Source organism: Alligator sinensis, unplaced genomic scaffold (genome assembly GCF_000455745.1).
Source record: "Alligator sinensis unplaced genomic scaffold, ASM45574v1 scaffold546_1, whole genome shotgun sequence".
NCBI classification, from domain to species: domain Eukaryota; kingdom Metazoa; phylum Chordata; order Crocodylia; family Alligatoridae; genus Alligator; species Alligator sinensis.
Window position 1 is genome coordinate 458,561 of NW_005842061.1, and position 16,532 is coordinate 475,092.

At 42.8% G+C, this 16,532-nt stretch overlaps 1 protein-coding gene across 4 annotated transcripts in view; it reads left to right on the plus strand.

The window, feature by feature from the left end:
• UNC5B (unc-5 netrin receptor B) overlaps positions 1–7,526 on the plus strand; it is a 124,217-nt gene extending 116,691 nt beyond the window's left edge. For all 4 annotated transcript variants that reach the window (XM_025203541.1, XM_025203539.1, XM_025203540.1 and 1 more), the window contains 2 exons: positions 474–652; positions 2,268–7,526. In XM_025203541.1, the coding sequence (XP_025059326.1) occupies positions 474–652; positions 2,268–2,433 (345 nt within the window). In that variant the 3' untranslated portion in view covers positions 2,434–7,526. The remainder of the gene's footprint in view (positions 1–473; positions 653–2,267) is intronic.
• The last annotated feature ends 9,006 nt before the right edge of the window (positions 7,527–16,532 follow it).

Sequence of the window (16,532 nt, forward strand, 5' to 3'; positions counted from 1 at the left end):
CTGGAACCAACTTCCAAGAGAAGTGGTGCTGGCTCCTACCCTGGGGGTCTTTAAGAGGAGGCTGGATGAACACCTTGCTGGGGTCATTTGACCCCAGTATTCTTTCCTGCCATGGCAGGGGGTCGGACTTGATGATCTGCTTAGGTCTCTTTCGACCCGACCAGCTATGAAACTATATGGCATGTTATCTGCCACTCTTTTTGTTTCTGATCTTTGACATCCATGCATTTGAGTAAATGGTACCATCTTACACCTGTCTTCCCCAGTCCTGGCCTCTATGTCTCTGGCCTCTTCCAGGTTGCCTTTGCTGCTTGACAGTTTATGAAAGTACTCCTCAATTCCACTTAGAACAATAGCAGCCTTCCTGCTCCTGGGCAGGGATAGGCTAATAAGAGAGAAAGCAAAACAGGCTCAAGAGAGTAAACCAGTGTTTTAAGGGATTGTGAATTTTTTTTCCCCTTCCCCTATTCTAGAATGCCAGTTCCTTTGATGCCTTCCACTTGCATCATGGCAGTGCTGCGACAACTCAGCTGGGACCATATGCTTTCAAGATCCCCCTGTCCATCCGGCAGAAAATCTGCAGCAGCCTGGATGCTCCAAATTCCAGAGGAAATGACTGGAGACTTCTTGCTCAGAAACTTTCCATGGATAGGTGGGTTTTAGCTCACCATGTGATGCTAGACACTCTGCTCTTCCCTTCTTGCCCCGAGCTTGTCATTTGGAGAGAGCAGGTTGTATGTTTCCTTGATGGCTTGCATTGTCCACTCATTCTTTTCTGAGCTAGGGAGGATGGGGGCTAGTGTGATCCATGTGGGACATGATTATGTGCTGAGCACTTAGTCTGTATCTAGACTCATCTGTCTCTGCAACCAAGAGCCACCACCCTTAAGCTGTCAGACTGCATATAGAGTGCATTTCGGGTATCTCAATGTAGCTCCATTCGGCAGCTGTTCCACCACAGCCTGGAGTGCACTCTGGAAAGGTAACAGCAGCTGGATGGACCGCAACAGCTGGATAAAAGCCTAGGAGCCTTCTGCCTGGTGGCAGCAAAAGCCTTACTCTGATCAGCAAAGGTGAAATGACTTCTGCCACACCACAGAAAAGCTTTGAATATGAACACACACACAATTCTGCAACAAAACTTTGCAGTGTGGATTAGGCCTTTGCTTCTGTTGCTTTACATGTAAACAAATGCAGCTTGGCAGAACTTATTCCCCTACCCCCTACAAGATGCTGTTGCAGCTTTGTTGAGCCCCAAAGGGGCAGATACTGTCGCACAGTGCTGTTCTTGGAAAAGGGATTAGTTGGCATGTATTGCAAAGCATTACTCTGCAACACCATCACTAAAGTGTCTGATTAACAATACAGAAACCACTTAGGGTTTTGCAACTCCTGGGAATGCCACCATAGGGATCTAGTATTCTGTCAGTGATGAAACCAAGCCTGCTTGTATTCAGCAGGAAATTGGACTCATGTGGGAAGGGACACAGAGAGAGAGTGGGATGGGGGGGAAAAAGCACAAAACTAAAGGCTTGGTGAGTCAAGAAGAACAACAATCTTACATACAAATGTGAATGAATTCATGCTCACCACTGTGCCATGAGGTATAGAAGTATTATTGTTCTTGTTTGACAGGTGGAGACCTGAGGCACAGGGAGGGGGAAATGATTTACATAAGGTCACAGTGATTCCATGCTAGAGAGAGAATTCAAGTTCAGAAGTTTCTTATTCTCAGACTTGTGCTCATTCTGCCAGACCAGGATGCCTTGAGGCTTGGAGCATGGGACAGATGACATTTCCATGTTAGGTTATAGCTGTGCCTTTTCCCCTTTGGTTCAAATTACAGAGGCCTTATGCACGTGCACCCAGTGAGATCTGTGGGACTGCCTAAACCTGCCTGACCTTCTGCCATGATCATGCATCACAAGAGTGTCATGCTACTGAGCATGACTGCCCTTGTATCATTCCTTTTCTGTACTTGGCCTGTTCCATTATAGGATCATGCTTTAGGGGTAGGAGAGAGGGAGAGCATTCATAATTTGTGTAAAATGATGCATCTTACTTTTACACAAAAGCTAGCGAAAATGAAAATAATGTTGTGAGGGCCCATGCATTTGTACTGTGACATTTCCTTGATAGCTTATACTGGATGCAGATTGTTTTCCAGGTCTTCTCTCCTTTCCTAACCACCCCTTGTCCTGACCATGTACCATTCAAATTAGGGGTATGCATAAAGTTAGGCTCAACTTTCTCTATCTCCTTTACAGGTATCTGAACTACTTTGCCACCAAAGCCAGCCCAACAGGAGTCATCCTGGACTTATGGGAAGCCCAGCACCAAGATGACGGTGATCTCAATACCCTGGCTAGTGCCTTGGAAGAGATGGGCAAGAGTGAGATGCTGGTTGTCATGGCAACAGAGGGGGACTGCTGATGTTGCTTCTAAGTACCTGGTAGTCTTTAGTCAATGGACAAAGGAGGACAGAGAAGAGGGTGAGATGCGGAGGAGGAAAATAGGGAATGTCCCTTCCTGAACTAGTGGGGTAGGACTGGGCTCATTTCTACTTTGCATTTGGTGGGTTGCTGAGCTGTACTTAACCATGAGGGGTAAGAGGAAGTTACTTCTCCTCCTCCCTAAATTCCTAGCAAGCCTTAGAAGTTTACCCACACAGTTTACAAGCAATTCAAGTGTTAAACGAGCTCCCTTCTCCTCCTTGCCATCCTCTAGTGAGGTGCAAAAGTAACACATTTTTGGTAACCATGACAACAGCCATTGGCGGAAGTGGGCAGCTGCTTCCCCTGTGGCGCTGGTCAGTTAGGGCTTCTCAAGTTGGGGTTGGGTTTTACTTTGTTTAATTTGTTTGGATTCTCCCTCTCTTCCATCTCCTTTTTCTTTAATAGCTTTTATGCTTTGAAGAGTCGAGTACAATCTAGACAAACCGCTTACTTCTGTCAAGAGCTTCAGATGACTTATTAAGGCAAAAAGAAAGAAAGAAAAAAAGAAAAGAAAAAAAACCCACAGTTTCTTAGGAAACGCAAATAATTTATTATCCAGATCTTTGGATGAGTCCTTTTTAAAAAAACAAAACAAAACAAAAAAAATCTTTTGTGTGTGAGCAAGAGCATTAAGATGCTCGGAGTGTGTGTGTACGTGAGAAAGAGAAGAGAGAGAGAGAGAGCAAACTTCACATTACATTTGTAGTGAAAATAATTTTTAAAAAAGGCAAGAGAAACTCATTTATTTGCTCCTAGCCCCTTGGTGATGTCCAACTGGGTAAGTGCCTAGAGACCCACATGGCTTAGAAAGGGCAAATTGAATCTCCTTCTGTGACATCTTTGTAAATTCTCCTTTATGTCTTGCACTGAGGGCCACTCAAGCACCCAGCTAACAGAAGAATAAATCCACTCCTGGAAACAAGGTTAAAGGGAGATACATTGTCAGACTTCCAGTGCTTTTCTTCAAATCACAATGATACTCCTCAGCACTGTTTCCAGCCCCATTATAGAAACTTGGACCTCACATAGGCATTTCAATCCATTTTTTTCACATACAGTTTTTCCTCTTCTGGCCCTGTATCTGTTTGAAACAGACCAAAGCATGGCTTCATATGGTCATCTTTGTTGTCTACTGCAGCACCATTGTTTCAGGAATGAAACTGAACAAAGCAAACCTTAGCTTCAGTATCAGGGGAGAATGTGTTCCCAGTGTCACTATGTGAAAGCCTTTCAGAGAAATAGTAGACATCTCAGATATGAGGTGTTTCAATGTGAGGGAATAATCCTGGACTAGCAGGAAATTGGACAAGATTAGAGCAGTGAGTAAGAGGTCCATTTCCTTCACTAGCCCTGAAATCAGTACAGATCTCAGAGTTTGCTTTGTTAGAAAACTGATGATGAAACCATCAGAGGGGTCAAGTCAACCTATGGTTCACAAAAGAGGTTGGGGTGAGACGTTTTAATTCTTTCATAAAAAGACAAATTAAGTAAAAGATATATATAGGGCACTATCTACCTGCTTATTAAAGTTCCGGGCTGTGTCAAATGATTGGAACCCAAAGTATATACAGATCCATATTTTCAAATGATTTTCTTTTAGGACATGAGCAAAAGCAAAACTTTTCAAGATAAGTACACCTGGATGCAAACAATTTCTATTCACACACGTAGAAACCACAACTTTTGGGTACCCAGTGACTTTTCTGAGCAAAATGGGCTACTTTTACGAAGTGTGTTCCAGAGACCTATAGATTTTTATTGGAAGACCACATTCCTTCTTGAGTCCTCAGAATCCTATCAAACTTTTTATTCGGTGTTTTAATGAAAATAGAGATAAAAAATTCTAACAGCAAGACTGTTGTGAATATTGTGGAATATTTAAAATGGGATTGGACCACATGCTAGAATAGATATTGTAGGATTACCTTGCACTGGCAGGTGACTTCTCTGGGTAATCGGAGAGGTGTTGTCTATCACTAATTTCCATGGTTAGGTTCCAAGTCTGTAGAAATGCACTAGGTAAACTTCCAGTAAGTTTATGTAATCAGTAAAGATTATGGGCATGGGCAAATAACACATTTACACTGATGTAGCCTGCCATTACTCCTGAGGATACAGTGGCAACTTCATCTGTCATCCAGTGCTGTTGTATACCAATTTATGTTACAATGTTAAGTTAAACTACAAATAATGTGTCTGTATTCAAGGCCTGCGTATTTGTAGGAGGCTAGCAAAGTTGTTTTATATCATCCATTGGAATGATTGATTTGTCCAGTACAATCCTACATGACATGTTAAACAGATTACTTCTTGGCAGGGTTGCTGGAAATGTCTACAATCTTTTTCTGCCTGTCTTACCCTCTCCTTCCCCTCTCCCTTACAACTATCTTACTTCTACCTCTGATAGCTCAAAAAAGTGGTATTTTACGCAGGGAAATATTCAGAAGAGGAGTTTGGTTAGCTACAGGCAGAACTAATATTTATGGTTGCTACCTCTGAAAAGTTTGTCCTTCTGGATAAGCTTGTCATGATGCAAGCAGGAACACAGCATCATACCAGGATGGCATTGCACCAGCTCTTAGACCTCCATTGTACTTTATCCCAAGATGTTTGTTTGTGACCAAAAATTTAAAGCTTTAATACAGTGATGTCTCCAACAGAAGGATACCACACCTCATCCTGCTCCTTTACTTACAGTCTGCTGCCTGTGATGCACTTATGTGACTAAGAGAAAGTGCACACACACTCAGGGAGCCAGCATGTGACATAATAGGATGTTGTCTTTGCTGGATAGTTCAGTAGCCAGTATTTATTCAGGATTTAAACCTCTAGTTGCTTAACTCTCTGGCACATGAGTGCTTAGCCAGTCTGTTTCCATCTCTACTATTCCTAAATTGATGGCAGACAGTTGGAAAAGGGACCCACAGGGAAGAATATTTATACAGGCAATCTTTATTCACCTACATAAATAACTTTGCTGGGAATGTGCAAATTAATTCTATAGAGATTCCATACAGTGGCAAAACAAATCAGCACCGAACAAGAAACCTTAATGCAAAAGGACATTCTCAGAGCTTGGAGCTACGTCCTCATGTAGGAAGAGGTTGTACCTTCCTATGTGAACAGCCAGATAGAAGCAATTCTTCTTTTTAAAATATATCAAATATTGGACTCAGGGCCTATAAGATGGAGGCAGGGAATTAAGGTATGGGTGTACTGGGCCTCCAAAATTGTGTGCACCCCCAAGTCAGACCATTATTTACTTCTTAAAAAATGGAAGGTAAGGAAACCCTCCAACCAGCAGGCTCCTACCATTCTCTCACAGGCCCTGGGGACTTTTTGGCATTGAAAACCCATCTGTTTTGTTCAGAATCCATTTTCATTGTATAAGGAATTACTTTGCCAATTTTGTAGCCATTTTCTTGCTGTGAAATTGTCTTATTGAATATCAGTGTCATTAGTGTAGTTCACAGCTATAGAAAGTCCCACCTTCTGTTTAACGCCTAAATTGTACATTTCTTCAAATTCTTTAATTATATGGAAACATCAGGCAGGTTCAAGTCCAATGTTTTGCAGAGTAGAAGAAAATTACCATTTTGGAGCTGGTAAAAGGGTATGAGTCAGTATTTGTGGATGTCACTTTCTTGCCAGTCTTTCTTGGTCAGTCGTGATGTGTTTGAAACTGAATGTGTTAAAGGGATGGGATCAGATTAGAAGAGTGTGCACATACAATTTTAATATACACAGTCATCCATACATAATGTACAGATTTGAATGTGTGTGTAAACTTTTGGATGTACAACTCAATCACATTTTTAAACCATTTGAGAGTCCAAACTGACTATTGGACAGATCAAGTACTTGAACATAGCTGAAAATATTCCTGTGTGGTTGAAAAAAAATAAAGAACCTCTTAAAGCAAACAGTTGACCACAAGGTATTCAGGAGTTTGGCAGGTATGACCTTTCTCCATCACAGTACTGTTTTACAGCACTCAGGAAATATCTAGAAGAGCCCTAGCTTCTCCAACATTTCACTTCAATGAAAACCTGGCTTGTGTAATAAGACCTTGCTTGGTTATTGAGACAGGAAAACTAAGAGCATGATCCAGCTTCCATAGAAGTCTGTAGGGAAGACCTCCATTGCCTTTTGTGGGAGCTGAATATGGCTGTAATGTAGGGACAGTTTTACCCATCTCTGTGACTATATTTGAGAAACTAATTTGTGAAGTCAGCAGTATCCAAAAAACTTAAATACTCTTCTCCTAGATCACATGTATAGATTATATGTGCATTTACCCTCTCTCTCTCTCTCTCTCTCTCCTATGCTTTCAGTATGTCTGGGTAAAGGATTGGGGGGTGTGTGTGTGTGTCTCACTTTCAAACCACTATGTATGGGTGTTTGCCAGATTTGCATGTGTGTTTGTATCCCCATGTCTTTCAGAGAACAGAACCAGAATAACAGTGTATGTGCCTCTCCAATTGGTATGGCATGAGTGTATGCACACATGCGCAGGTATTTCATAGTGTCTTTCAGATCAGGGAAATTGTGTCGGGGCAGAGAGGGAGAGGAGGCATTAGCTTGTCTCTCTGATCAAAGTGTATGCATTTCTCTGTCTCCCTTGGATCATGGGATTACAGTGTATATAGCTCTCACATCACAGGATCAGAGTGTCCAAGTACTGTACTGCCTCTCTCTGACCAAGGTCATGTGTGTGCATTTCTCTGTCTCTTGAAGATATACCACACTCTGATGTCATAAAGCAGAGTAGTGGCTCTGTGATACAGGGCAGGCATTTCATAGAGTCATTGAAATAAAAATCAGCTGTTTTTCTCCTGTTGAGAGCAACCATGTTCTTGTTCCACATTGTTTCCATATTTATATGTCCAGAGGATGAGTCTGGTGGAATCCTCTAAACATGCAGCTGTTTATTCTGTAAACTAAGAACTGTAAATAAAGTTTAGCATTCCTATTGTAACAAATTAATTTTTATGCAATAAATTATATTTCCTAGTCTAATAAAAAAGAAAATTAAACAAAACCTGCCTTGTTTCTTTTTGATCTTTCAGTTTCAAGGGGGGTTAGATTCCGCACAGTTCATTTCTAAAAAAAAATCATATCTTCATTTTATGGTCCAACCTTCACTTCCTGTCATCAAGACTGGCCATTTCTAATCTACTGGCCCATACTCCTTCCATTACTCCTTCTAGCAATCTCCATTGGTACTTGTAACTTCTTGGGAAAGACTTAATTGGCATTGTTCTAGCCATTATGTCAAAGAGAAATTTGGGTTGGAACTTCACTGTGACTAGCTAGTGCTAGTGGGTTATCTATATTTGTGCTTTACTGTGGAATAGACTAATAAGCTCCACAGTAAAGCGTCAAAGTCTATGTGTGTGCTGGTATTAGGACACAGTGAGCTAATTAACTCTGCCATAGGATAGTACTGTCGGGGACAGTACTATCTTATGGCGGAATACTTTACTGTGCTGAAACACATATGTAGACAGTGACCAGGGGTGTAAACTGTGCCTGGTCAGCCCAGCTAGCCAGGGGCCTGCTCTACCCTGGCTCAAATTGCTACTGTCCCAAGTACTCATGTAGACACTGTACCCAGGAGCAGTTAACTCTGATGCAGACTGCTCTGGAGTTCATTGAGTCACATTAATTTCATATGTAGATGCACCCATGGAGGGGAATCAACCACTAGTTCTTGTACAGCTTCTTCACAAGCCTTCCCATTGTGGCTGAGTGTGTGGCAAGGGAGTGATTTCTCTGGTACCATCATTCTCACAGATTGCCAAGCTGACTTCTCTCAGAGTTCTGGAGATGCCTTTGCCCTCACTTTTGCCTAAATTTATTCTAAATTCAATGTAACTTTCATGGTCAACCTTCACTCTAACCCAATGGTATGTTGATAAGAATTGGTATATCCAAGGGGGTTATTTGTGGTTGCTGTGTCTCTTCTATATGCAAGACCTCCATGATGAACAGGTTCAGTCCTCTCAGAATAAGAGGTCCGGGAAAGGGCTTGGAGTCCTGTGTTGCACCCTGTGAACAAACAAGAGAAACTGTCAGAGAACCAGCTTCTGTGCCTGCTGCTGGGCAAGTACTCTTATTCTTCAGAAGAATCCTTCCTCCCTAATTGCTGTTCTGCTTCACCAGTGTGGTTACTCTACAGCTGGCCACAAGGCCAGTCTTTGCAAGTTTCTCCAGGAAATATCTACCTTTATTGAATGGAGTATTGCCATTGTTTGTGCAGTCTGAAGTGCTCTTGGATCCACCCATACAAGTGGGCAGAAGATCCTTTTTCCTGATTCATTGGTTAGAAGGTTACCCTTTTATCTTCACCACCTCATGCATCTGATCTCCTTGACTGCACAATGTTTGCCATTATGAAAGGCTCTGAGGAGAGAGGCTGCATCCAAGTAATTTGTATCCCATATTTAATCTCATTTTTCTCTCTCTAACTGCTTGGTCAGGAAGAAGTAGCCTATGTGGTTTCTGGGTCAGGATTTTTTGCTGAGCTTTGTTTCAAGCAGTAGTAGCACTATTGGGAACAGCAGTGTAGAGAAAGTGCTACTGGCTGCCAGTGCTTTTACTCCTCTGGCTCACTTGGGTCTCCTCTTTAGAATAGTTAGGTAACCCAGATTTAGAAATTCTGCCAGTTGTAGGGGCACTGTGTATGCTTGCTAACAGTCACAGAGGTGGGCAAATGGGGATTTAAAAAAAAAAAGCAACTATGCAGCTCATGAGGACGTAAATTAGTTCCTTGTTTCAATAATCATTTTAGTGCAGCTGCTTCTAAGGTAGATGGTGGCAGCTACTTAACAGTGCATAAGAGAACTACAATGTTTTAAATCATAGGTGGATCTGAAGTAGTTCAGATGCGTAAAAGATATTTACAGGCAGTCCTCAGACTTACGACACAATTTGTTCCTGAAAACCAGGTCTTAAATTGAAACTTCGTAACTTGGAACCAATTTTCCCATAGGAAACAAAGTTATAAATGGGGGAATAGTGCCTGAACCAAGGCCCGATACCCTATTTTCACCAAAAATAACCCAGAATTTTGTACTCTATCAATTATAGATGAGTAATATAGCTGCATTAATATATTTATATTGTAAATAGCAATCATATTGATTTGGAAGGACTTCTTTGAGGTGACTTTGCTGGACTTTTTGAAGGGTTCTTGACTGGAGTCCTCTCAGGAGTCTTGACTGCAGGTTTTTCTGGAGTCTTGTCTGCTTTCTTTAAAAAAGTGTCCAAGGAAGTTTGGACAGATGTTCTCCAAGGAGATGGGCAACGCAGCTAACTTATTTGCTGGCATGGCATTGTGTTGAATCAAGCATTGTGAAGTCAAAATTCATGTCAGAAAGTTGAAACAGGGTGTCCATTTATAAATGTTGTAAGTGTGAAACATTGTAACTCAAAACGTAGTAAGTCAAGGACTACCTGTAATGGTTTTTGTAAAAAGTACCATGAGATATTTGATGACAGTGGGTTCAGAGCTTTCAGTCAAGGCTTCATTCAAAAAAAGAACACCAGTACCAGAGCAATGCCCTCTAAGATGATATTAAAACTACGGAAATGTGCACACAGCTTCCTTTACCTTTGAAGCTGCTGAACGTACTGCATGGGATGTTTGGTGATAGGGAGAGTTGTCCCTTAGGCCAATATACACTAATAGTAACTGGTGGAGTTCAGAACTCAGCTCCCATTTGGTGTTTCTTCATTTAAGTCAGACTTTCTTATTAAAGAGCACTTCATGTATAGGCCCAGGACCTGGCAAAAAAAAAAAATTAGTGATTTCATTAGGTGCCCCAAAAAAGGAGCAGAATTCTTCTAAAAGCCTGAGCCTGCGGCTCTACATAGAATAGGTTGCTGTTCTGGGAAGCTTTAGAAGAAAGAAGTGGAAGCGTTAATACCGTGCTCTCCTCATCTTTGGCATTATTTTAGGACAAAGAGGTGCAAAGCCTGACATTTTCATTTGTATTGCATGTAACTCTGGCAGCTCACTCTCTACACAGAAAGTTGGTGCTTTGCCTATAACCTTTCCACATAGTTTCTGAAGAACAAGAAAATTAATCAATACATCTTATCCAGAGTTCACATGGTGAGCTGTTGACAATCCAAGGACCATGGAAAGCATCCAACATCCTCCCTAAACTGCTTGTCCTTATAAGCAAAGGTGGGTGCATTAGACTGCCCTAGTCTCATGGGTGCTATAGCAAGCTGTTCTGATCCTTGAAGAAGATTCCTAGCACCATGTCCAATGCCTACTGGAAAGAGCACGATCCCTAAGTCAACTAAACAATGAAGTGTTATCCATAGGCAAATACATCAGAGACCAGTCCTTTTGTTTGCTTCCCCAATTAAGGTAAGCAATGTCTGTATGTGTCATCTGCTTTTATTAAAGTACAGCAGGATGTGCTGTACTTTCTGCCTAAGAGCACATCAGTAGCACTAGGCACAGTGGCCATAAATAAGTTTCCTTTCTCTTGAAACAAATGCACTTTTCATGTTGAAAGATGCCAAAAACAACAGGCAGCAGGATCTGTTTTGGTAAAAGAACCACAGAAAGGTTGTGGTAGTGGTGTCTGCCACTGCCAATGGCATTTATGCTAACTGTTTGATTACTATTTAAATGTAAAAAGCTGGATCACAAAGTTTTCAGAGTTTTCAGAGCATGTGCTCTTCCTGGCTGGAATGAAGAGTAAAGAAGCCAGAGGCTAGGCCAGAGGCTATGCATGCAAAACAGGCAGTCAGTGAAGATGTACATTGAGGAGTCAGTGAGTGAAAGACAGGCTGGGGGAGAGGGGAGAGAGAAGGGGGATGAAAGTAGCAGTTAAAATAAAGAAGCATCCCCCTTCTCTCTCTCTCTCCTGCACCCCCCCCCCCATCCCCCAGCTGTCTCACCCACTGACTCCTCAATGTACATCTTCACTGATTGCCTGTCTTGCATGCATAGCCTGGCCCAGCCTCTGGCTTCTTTAATCTGCATTCCAACCAGGAAGAGCACACACCAACTGCAGAGACATCCTCAGCCTGACAAAGGGTTTTTAAACTCGAAAGCTTGCTAAACTTTTTTTTCCAACTATTTAAGTTGGAAAGATAAAAGATAAAAGATTCCAGATTCACCCAAAGAACCTTGTCTGCCTATATCCTTAGACCAACACAGCTACAACCTACCCCTGTATTTTAAATCCCATACATTTTTCCTTCTCTCCAGACCTCTCTCCTTTCATTATCCCCTTGCTGTCACTCATCTTCTTTTATACTTAAATGCACACTTGCTTCATTTACATAGCATCTGCACTGAATCTGCTCAGTATCTTGTGATGCTTCACCTAAAGGACTCTCAATCAAAATAAAGAATATTTTAATGGGCATGCAGGATCTGGAAATGAACAGGTGCCCTTGCTTGCAGTGATGAGAATAGTCCATGAGATGGCAACATTGCTCTTTCACCCTGGCATAGGAGTCTGAACCACCCAGTCTAACACTGAAGTGGAGGAGCAATTAATCTCTTTTCCTTCATTCTTAAATGCCTAATGAAATACCACAGCATCTCTAAATGTGTCTATGTGATTAAAATCTGTTTATGAAAATTTATCGAATACTGCAAAACTACCAAGTAACAGAGTCAGGTACGTGATGTACTAACGGCCACTCCCTGACTAGGGATTTGCTGCACATGTTGCCTCAAAGGAAAGAGATGGGAATAGACTTTTAAAAAAAAATCAAATCAACTGGAAGAACCTGGTTAGGCCCAGGCCTGGAGTCAGGTGATTTTGATGACCTGCAAGTGGGGACTTTTAGTGTTAGCCAGATTCATGAGCTAAAGAGTAGCCACTTGTGCTGCAGAGAGACTGGATTAACACAGACATGCCTGGAGCTTCATCCCCCTGAGACACCATTCATAGCAGCATGAATAGATGTACATGTGTTAAAAGCAACAGCTTTGTACCTCCAGAAAAAGCAGACTCTCAGACTTCTGGTGAGAGAATGGCAATTATCCTTGAAGAACCCAACACATTCAATGGTAATGTCAAGACCATCTCATATAAAGAAAGATTACATTTAGTCACTTCTAGAAGTTTTTAGAAGCCTAGACAATTAGATTCATGGTACTAAGACACCTGCTTTTATAGCGGGAAGAATTTTAAGATAATAAATTGTAAACTTTTTCAACCTCTTAAAACATTTAAATATTTCTTTGTTGTCCCTGTTAACCCTTAGCATAACCAAAAAGACAGTGGTGTGATACAAAGGTTTTATTGGTATTCATGTAAAATAAACTGTCATTTAAGTGCCATTTGTAATAGCCTTGTGCTAGCAGAACCATTACCCTACATCACAGCTCCATTTCTTTTCTACTCATTGTTATCACTGTTGTTATTTTACTTAATTATATTACAGCAACAGATAGGAGTCCCAACAACAAATCAGGACCCTTCTGTGCTAGGTGCTACACAAGCAGAAAATAAAAAAATTGTTTGTCACAGGGAATCACTGTTGAGGGTTTCATTGGGATGTAGGCAGTTGGGCCTGCAAATAGACTATGGGGGGCAAGTAGGGTGTCAGCAGGATGGGGGCACAGATTACTGGAGTCACGAGGGGAGATCCAAGAGATATAATCTTAGGTGTAAAATGAGATCAGGAGCCAGATATTAGAGAACTGGTGCTGAGGTATAGGGGAAAATCTGAGATCAGGGTCAATGAAGCTGAGTCGAGATGCCAGGAAACCCAGAGGGTGCAGAGGCAGCACCAAGTTTCAGGGGAGATCAGAGTCAGGAAAAGCCAAGGCCAGCCGAAGTCAGAAGAACCAGGGAGAGCTGTGAAAATGAGTCTTGCCAGAACAGATTGAGTGCATGCAGATGAGCATGGCTGTGTGGTATGTGGCACTGCAAACACATTTACAGCGCCACATACCACACAGCCTCATGTTCTCCACGCTGCAAGGGCACACTGCCTGAGTGTGCGCTGCTCCATTTTTTTTCCTCACAGTTTTTTTTACCCCCTGGATATCCAGAGTTCAAAAAGAAATGTGGAAAAAACCCCCTGAAGCAGCGCACGCTTGGGCAGCATACACTAAAAAGTAGAGCCGGGTCGCTTGGAGCCATGCTGCAGCTGCTGGCGAGGCTCTGCCTGTCAGGATCGCCATGGCTGCAGCCCCAGGAGGCCCCCAGGACCCTAGGTAAGGCTGCTGGGGCCAACACAGTGCTGGCCCCAGCCTCCCCTATTGCCCCTGGAGCAACTTGCTGCACACCAAAGAGCACATGGCATTGGCATTCCTTGGGGACAAGTAGCTACAATGCAAGGTGCACTGCTGCTACTTGTTCCCAGTGAACCAAACGTCCACACATGTCTGGATGCGCCCATTGAGGGTGTGTCAAGGCATGCTTGCAGCCTGAGGCTGCAAGTGTATTTAAAAGGGGTGAGTGGTGCTTTTAGCACTCAACTTGGTTGCAGAGAACTGGGTTGGTCACATTAGCCAGGGATCAGGGGCAGGTGTGGTAATTCTCATGCTTGGCCCAGCTAAGTCAACTTAATCAGTCCCTGCAACTACTAACTGCTCTCCCATTTTATTTTTCTTTTGTTCCCTTGGATCCTGATAAAATTTATTTTGCCACTGCTTTAAGTATCTTCCCTAATAGAGATGACAAGAGGAAGGGTGACAAAAAGTAGAATAGGCCAGGTCTGGGGGAAAATTGAATACAATTTCCTCGTTTAAATAAAATCCAGAGTCTACTGAAGCCAATGGAAAGACTCCCAGCAACTCCAGTGGACTTCGAATAAGAGCCAGCTGGAAGGGGAGGAAAGGGGAAGAAAATAACAGAAGAAAAAAACATGGTGCCTGTATATAATAGTCTGCAAACCCCATTCTTGTCCAATGCATAAATCTGCATTACTGATTGAGTACATTCACCTTTTGGCTTTTAAAAATTTTTAATAGGTAATATTTATTTGATGAATCATATCAGCTTAAGCTAAATACAGATTTTGTTACCAATACTAATTGCATTGTTTATCCTTGTAGGCTGTCACGGTCTCTTGTGCTAATCTGATTCGAGGCACTTAAACAGTGGATTTTTTGATGTGATAGACCATAGCAGCTCGGAAATATCAGGCAAATCCTTCTGAGCTGATGGATTACAGGCTTGGATAGGCTATACGATCTCCTCAGGTGTTTTTATGGCCTGGCATGTCAATGCAGATGAAAATCCTAAGGAAATCTATGAAGAAAAAAACCTACACTCAAAGAGAAATTCTGTTCTAGGTACACTCCCATTGCTACTGTACCTAAGGGCTGGCCACATGTTTTCTTTTTGTTTGCTGGGAAAAAAAAAGAGTGCCCAGAGTTATTTTTACGTGTGGCTGCCCAAGCCAGTCTGATTTGTTATCCTGTAAGGCAATGGGGAAGGTGGTACAGATGTGTTAAGGATAACACATTTTCCTTTCCAGATGGTTGCTGGCTGTCTTATGTATGAACACAGTGCTACTGAGGGTAGCTGAGGTGTTTGCGTGATGTGTTTTGCCATAATTGTTTTTTCTCTGAAAAAAATATAGTATTAGCATTGCTCATGTCTTTCTGCATGCATGTAATCCCATTGAAGTTCTCTACTATTTTTGCCAATTGTGATGTAGATGTGACTTTCAAAATGTGCAGAATGGCAGGAAGTGGTAGAAGCTGCTTGGACCCAAAGCCAGGTCAGTCATATGGAGGCTCCTATGCCCCTACAGAAACAGGACACTGGACTAGATGAAATAACTGGCCTGATCAGGTAGGGCAATTCCTATGTAAGCAGGTAAGCAATAAGGGGCCCTTTGGCACCTTTGTTGCCCCCCAGCTCTGATGCCCAGTCACAGGGCTCAAGTGCCTATACACTAACGCTAGGAGCATGGGGAGCAAGCAGGATGAACTAGCACTCCTGCTTGCAGAAAACGCCTACGACTTAGTAGGGCTAACAGAAACCTGGTGGGATCCTTCCCACAACTGGGCGGTACACACTGAGGGTTATAAGCTGTACAGAAAGGATAGAGTGGGGAAGAGAGGGGGAGGGGTGGCGCTCTGTCAATGAGCGATATACATCGACCCTTATCAAAGTGGAATTGGAGGAGGAGAAAGTAGAAGGATTGTGGGTTAGGTTACATGGAGGTCAAGGAGAAAGGCATTTGGTGGTAGGGGTCTGCTACAGACCCCCACACCAAGGGGAAGAACTAGATTCGGGGCTCCTGAGGCAGCTCTCGGAGACCATAAAAACTAGGGAGGCAGTAGTCATGGGGGACCTAAACTACCCGGATATCTGCTGGGAGACGCAGACAGCAAAGTCCCACTGGTGACGCAGGTTCCTATCCTGTGTATAGGACCTCTATCTGACGCAGGAGGTACATGGTCCCACTAGGGGGGATGCCTTACTGGACCTGGTATTGGCAACAGGGGATGACATGGTAGGAGACCTACAGATCGGTGGTCACCTGGGGGACAGTGATCACCAAATAATAGAATTCACCATAAGACGTCGAGTGGGTAAGGTAACTAGTAGGGTGAAAGTGCTAGACTTTAGGAAAGCTGATTTCAATGAACTCAGGCGTTTAGTCAAGGACGCACTGCAGAGTAAGAGTTTTAAAGAGTTGGGAGCCCAGGAAGGGTGGCTGTGCCTTAAGGAAATGATCCTTCGGGCACAGAGGGAGATGATCCCGATGCGGGGGAAAGGGGCCAAGAGGCTTCCTTGGCTGACCAGAGAAATCCAGAGCAGTCTACGGGCTAAAAGGGGGGCATATAAAAAGTGGAAACGGGGAGAGATTACTAAAGAGGAGTATACCTCCTCTGCTCGCGCTTGTAGGGAGGCAGTTAGACAGGCCAAAGCTACCATGGAGCTGAGGATGGCATCCCAAGTTAAGGATAACAAAAAATTGTTTTTTAGATATATAGGGAGTAAAAGGAAGGCCCAGGGTGGAATGGGACCCCCTACTAGCTGGGCATAAGCAATTGCTGATGGACAGGGGGGACAAGGCTGAACTCCTCAA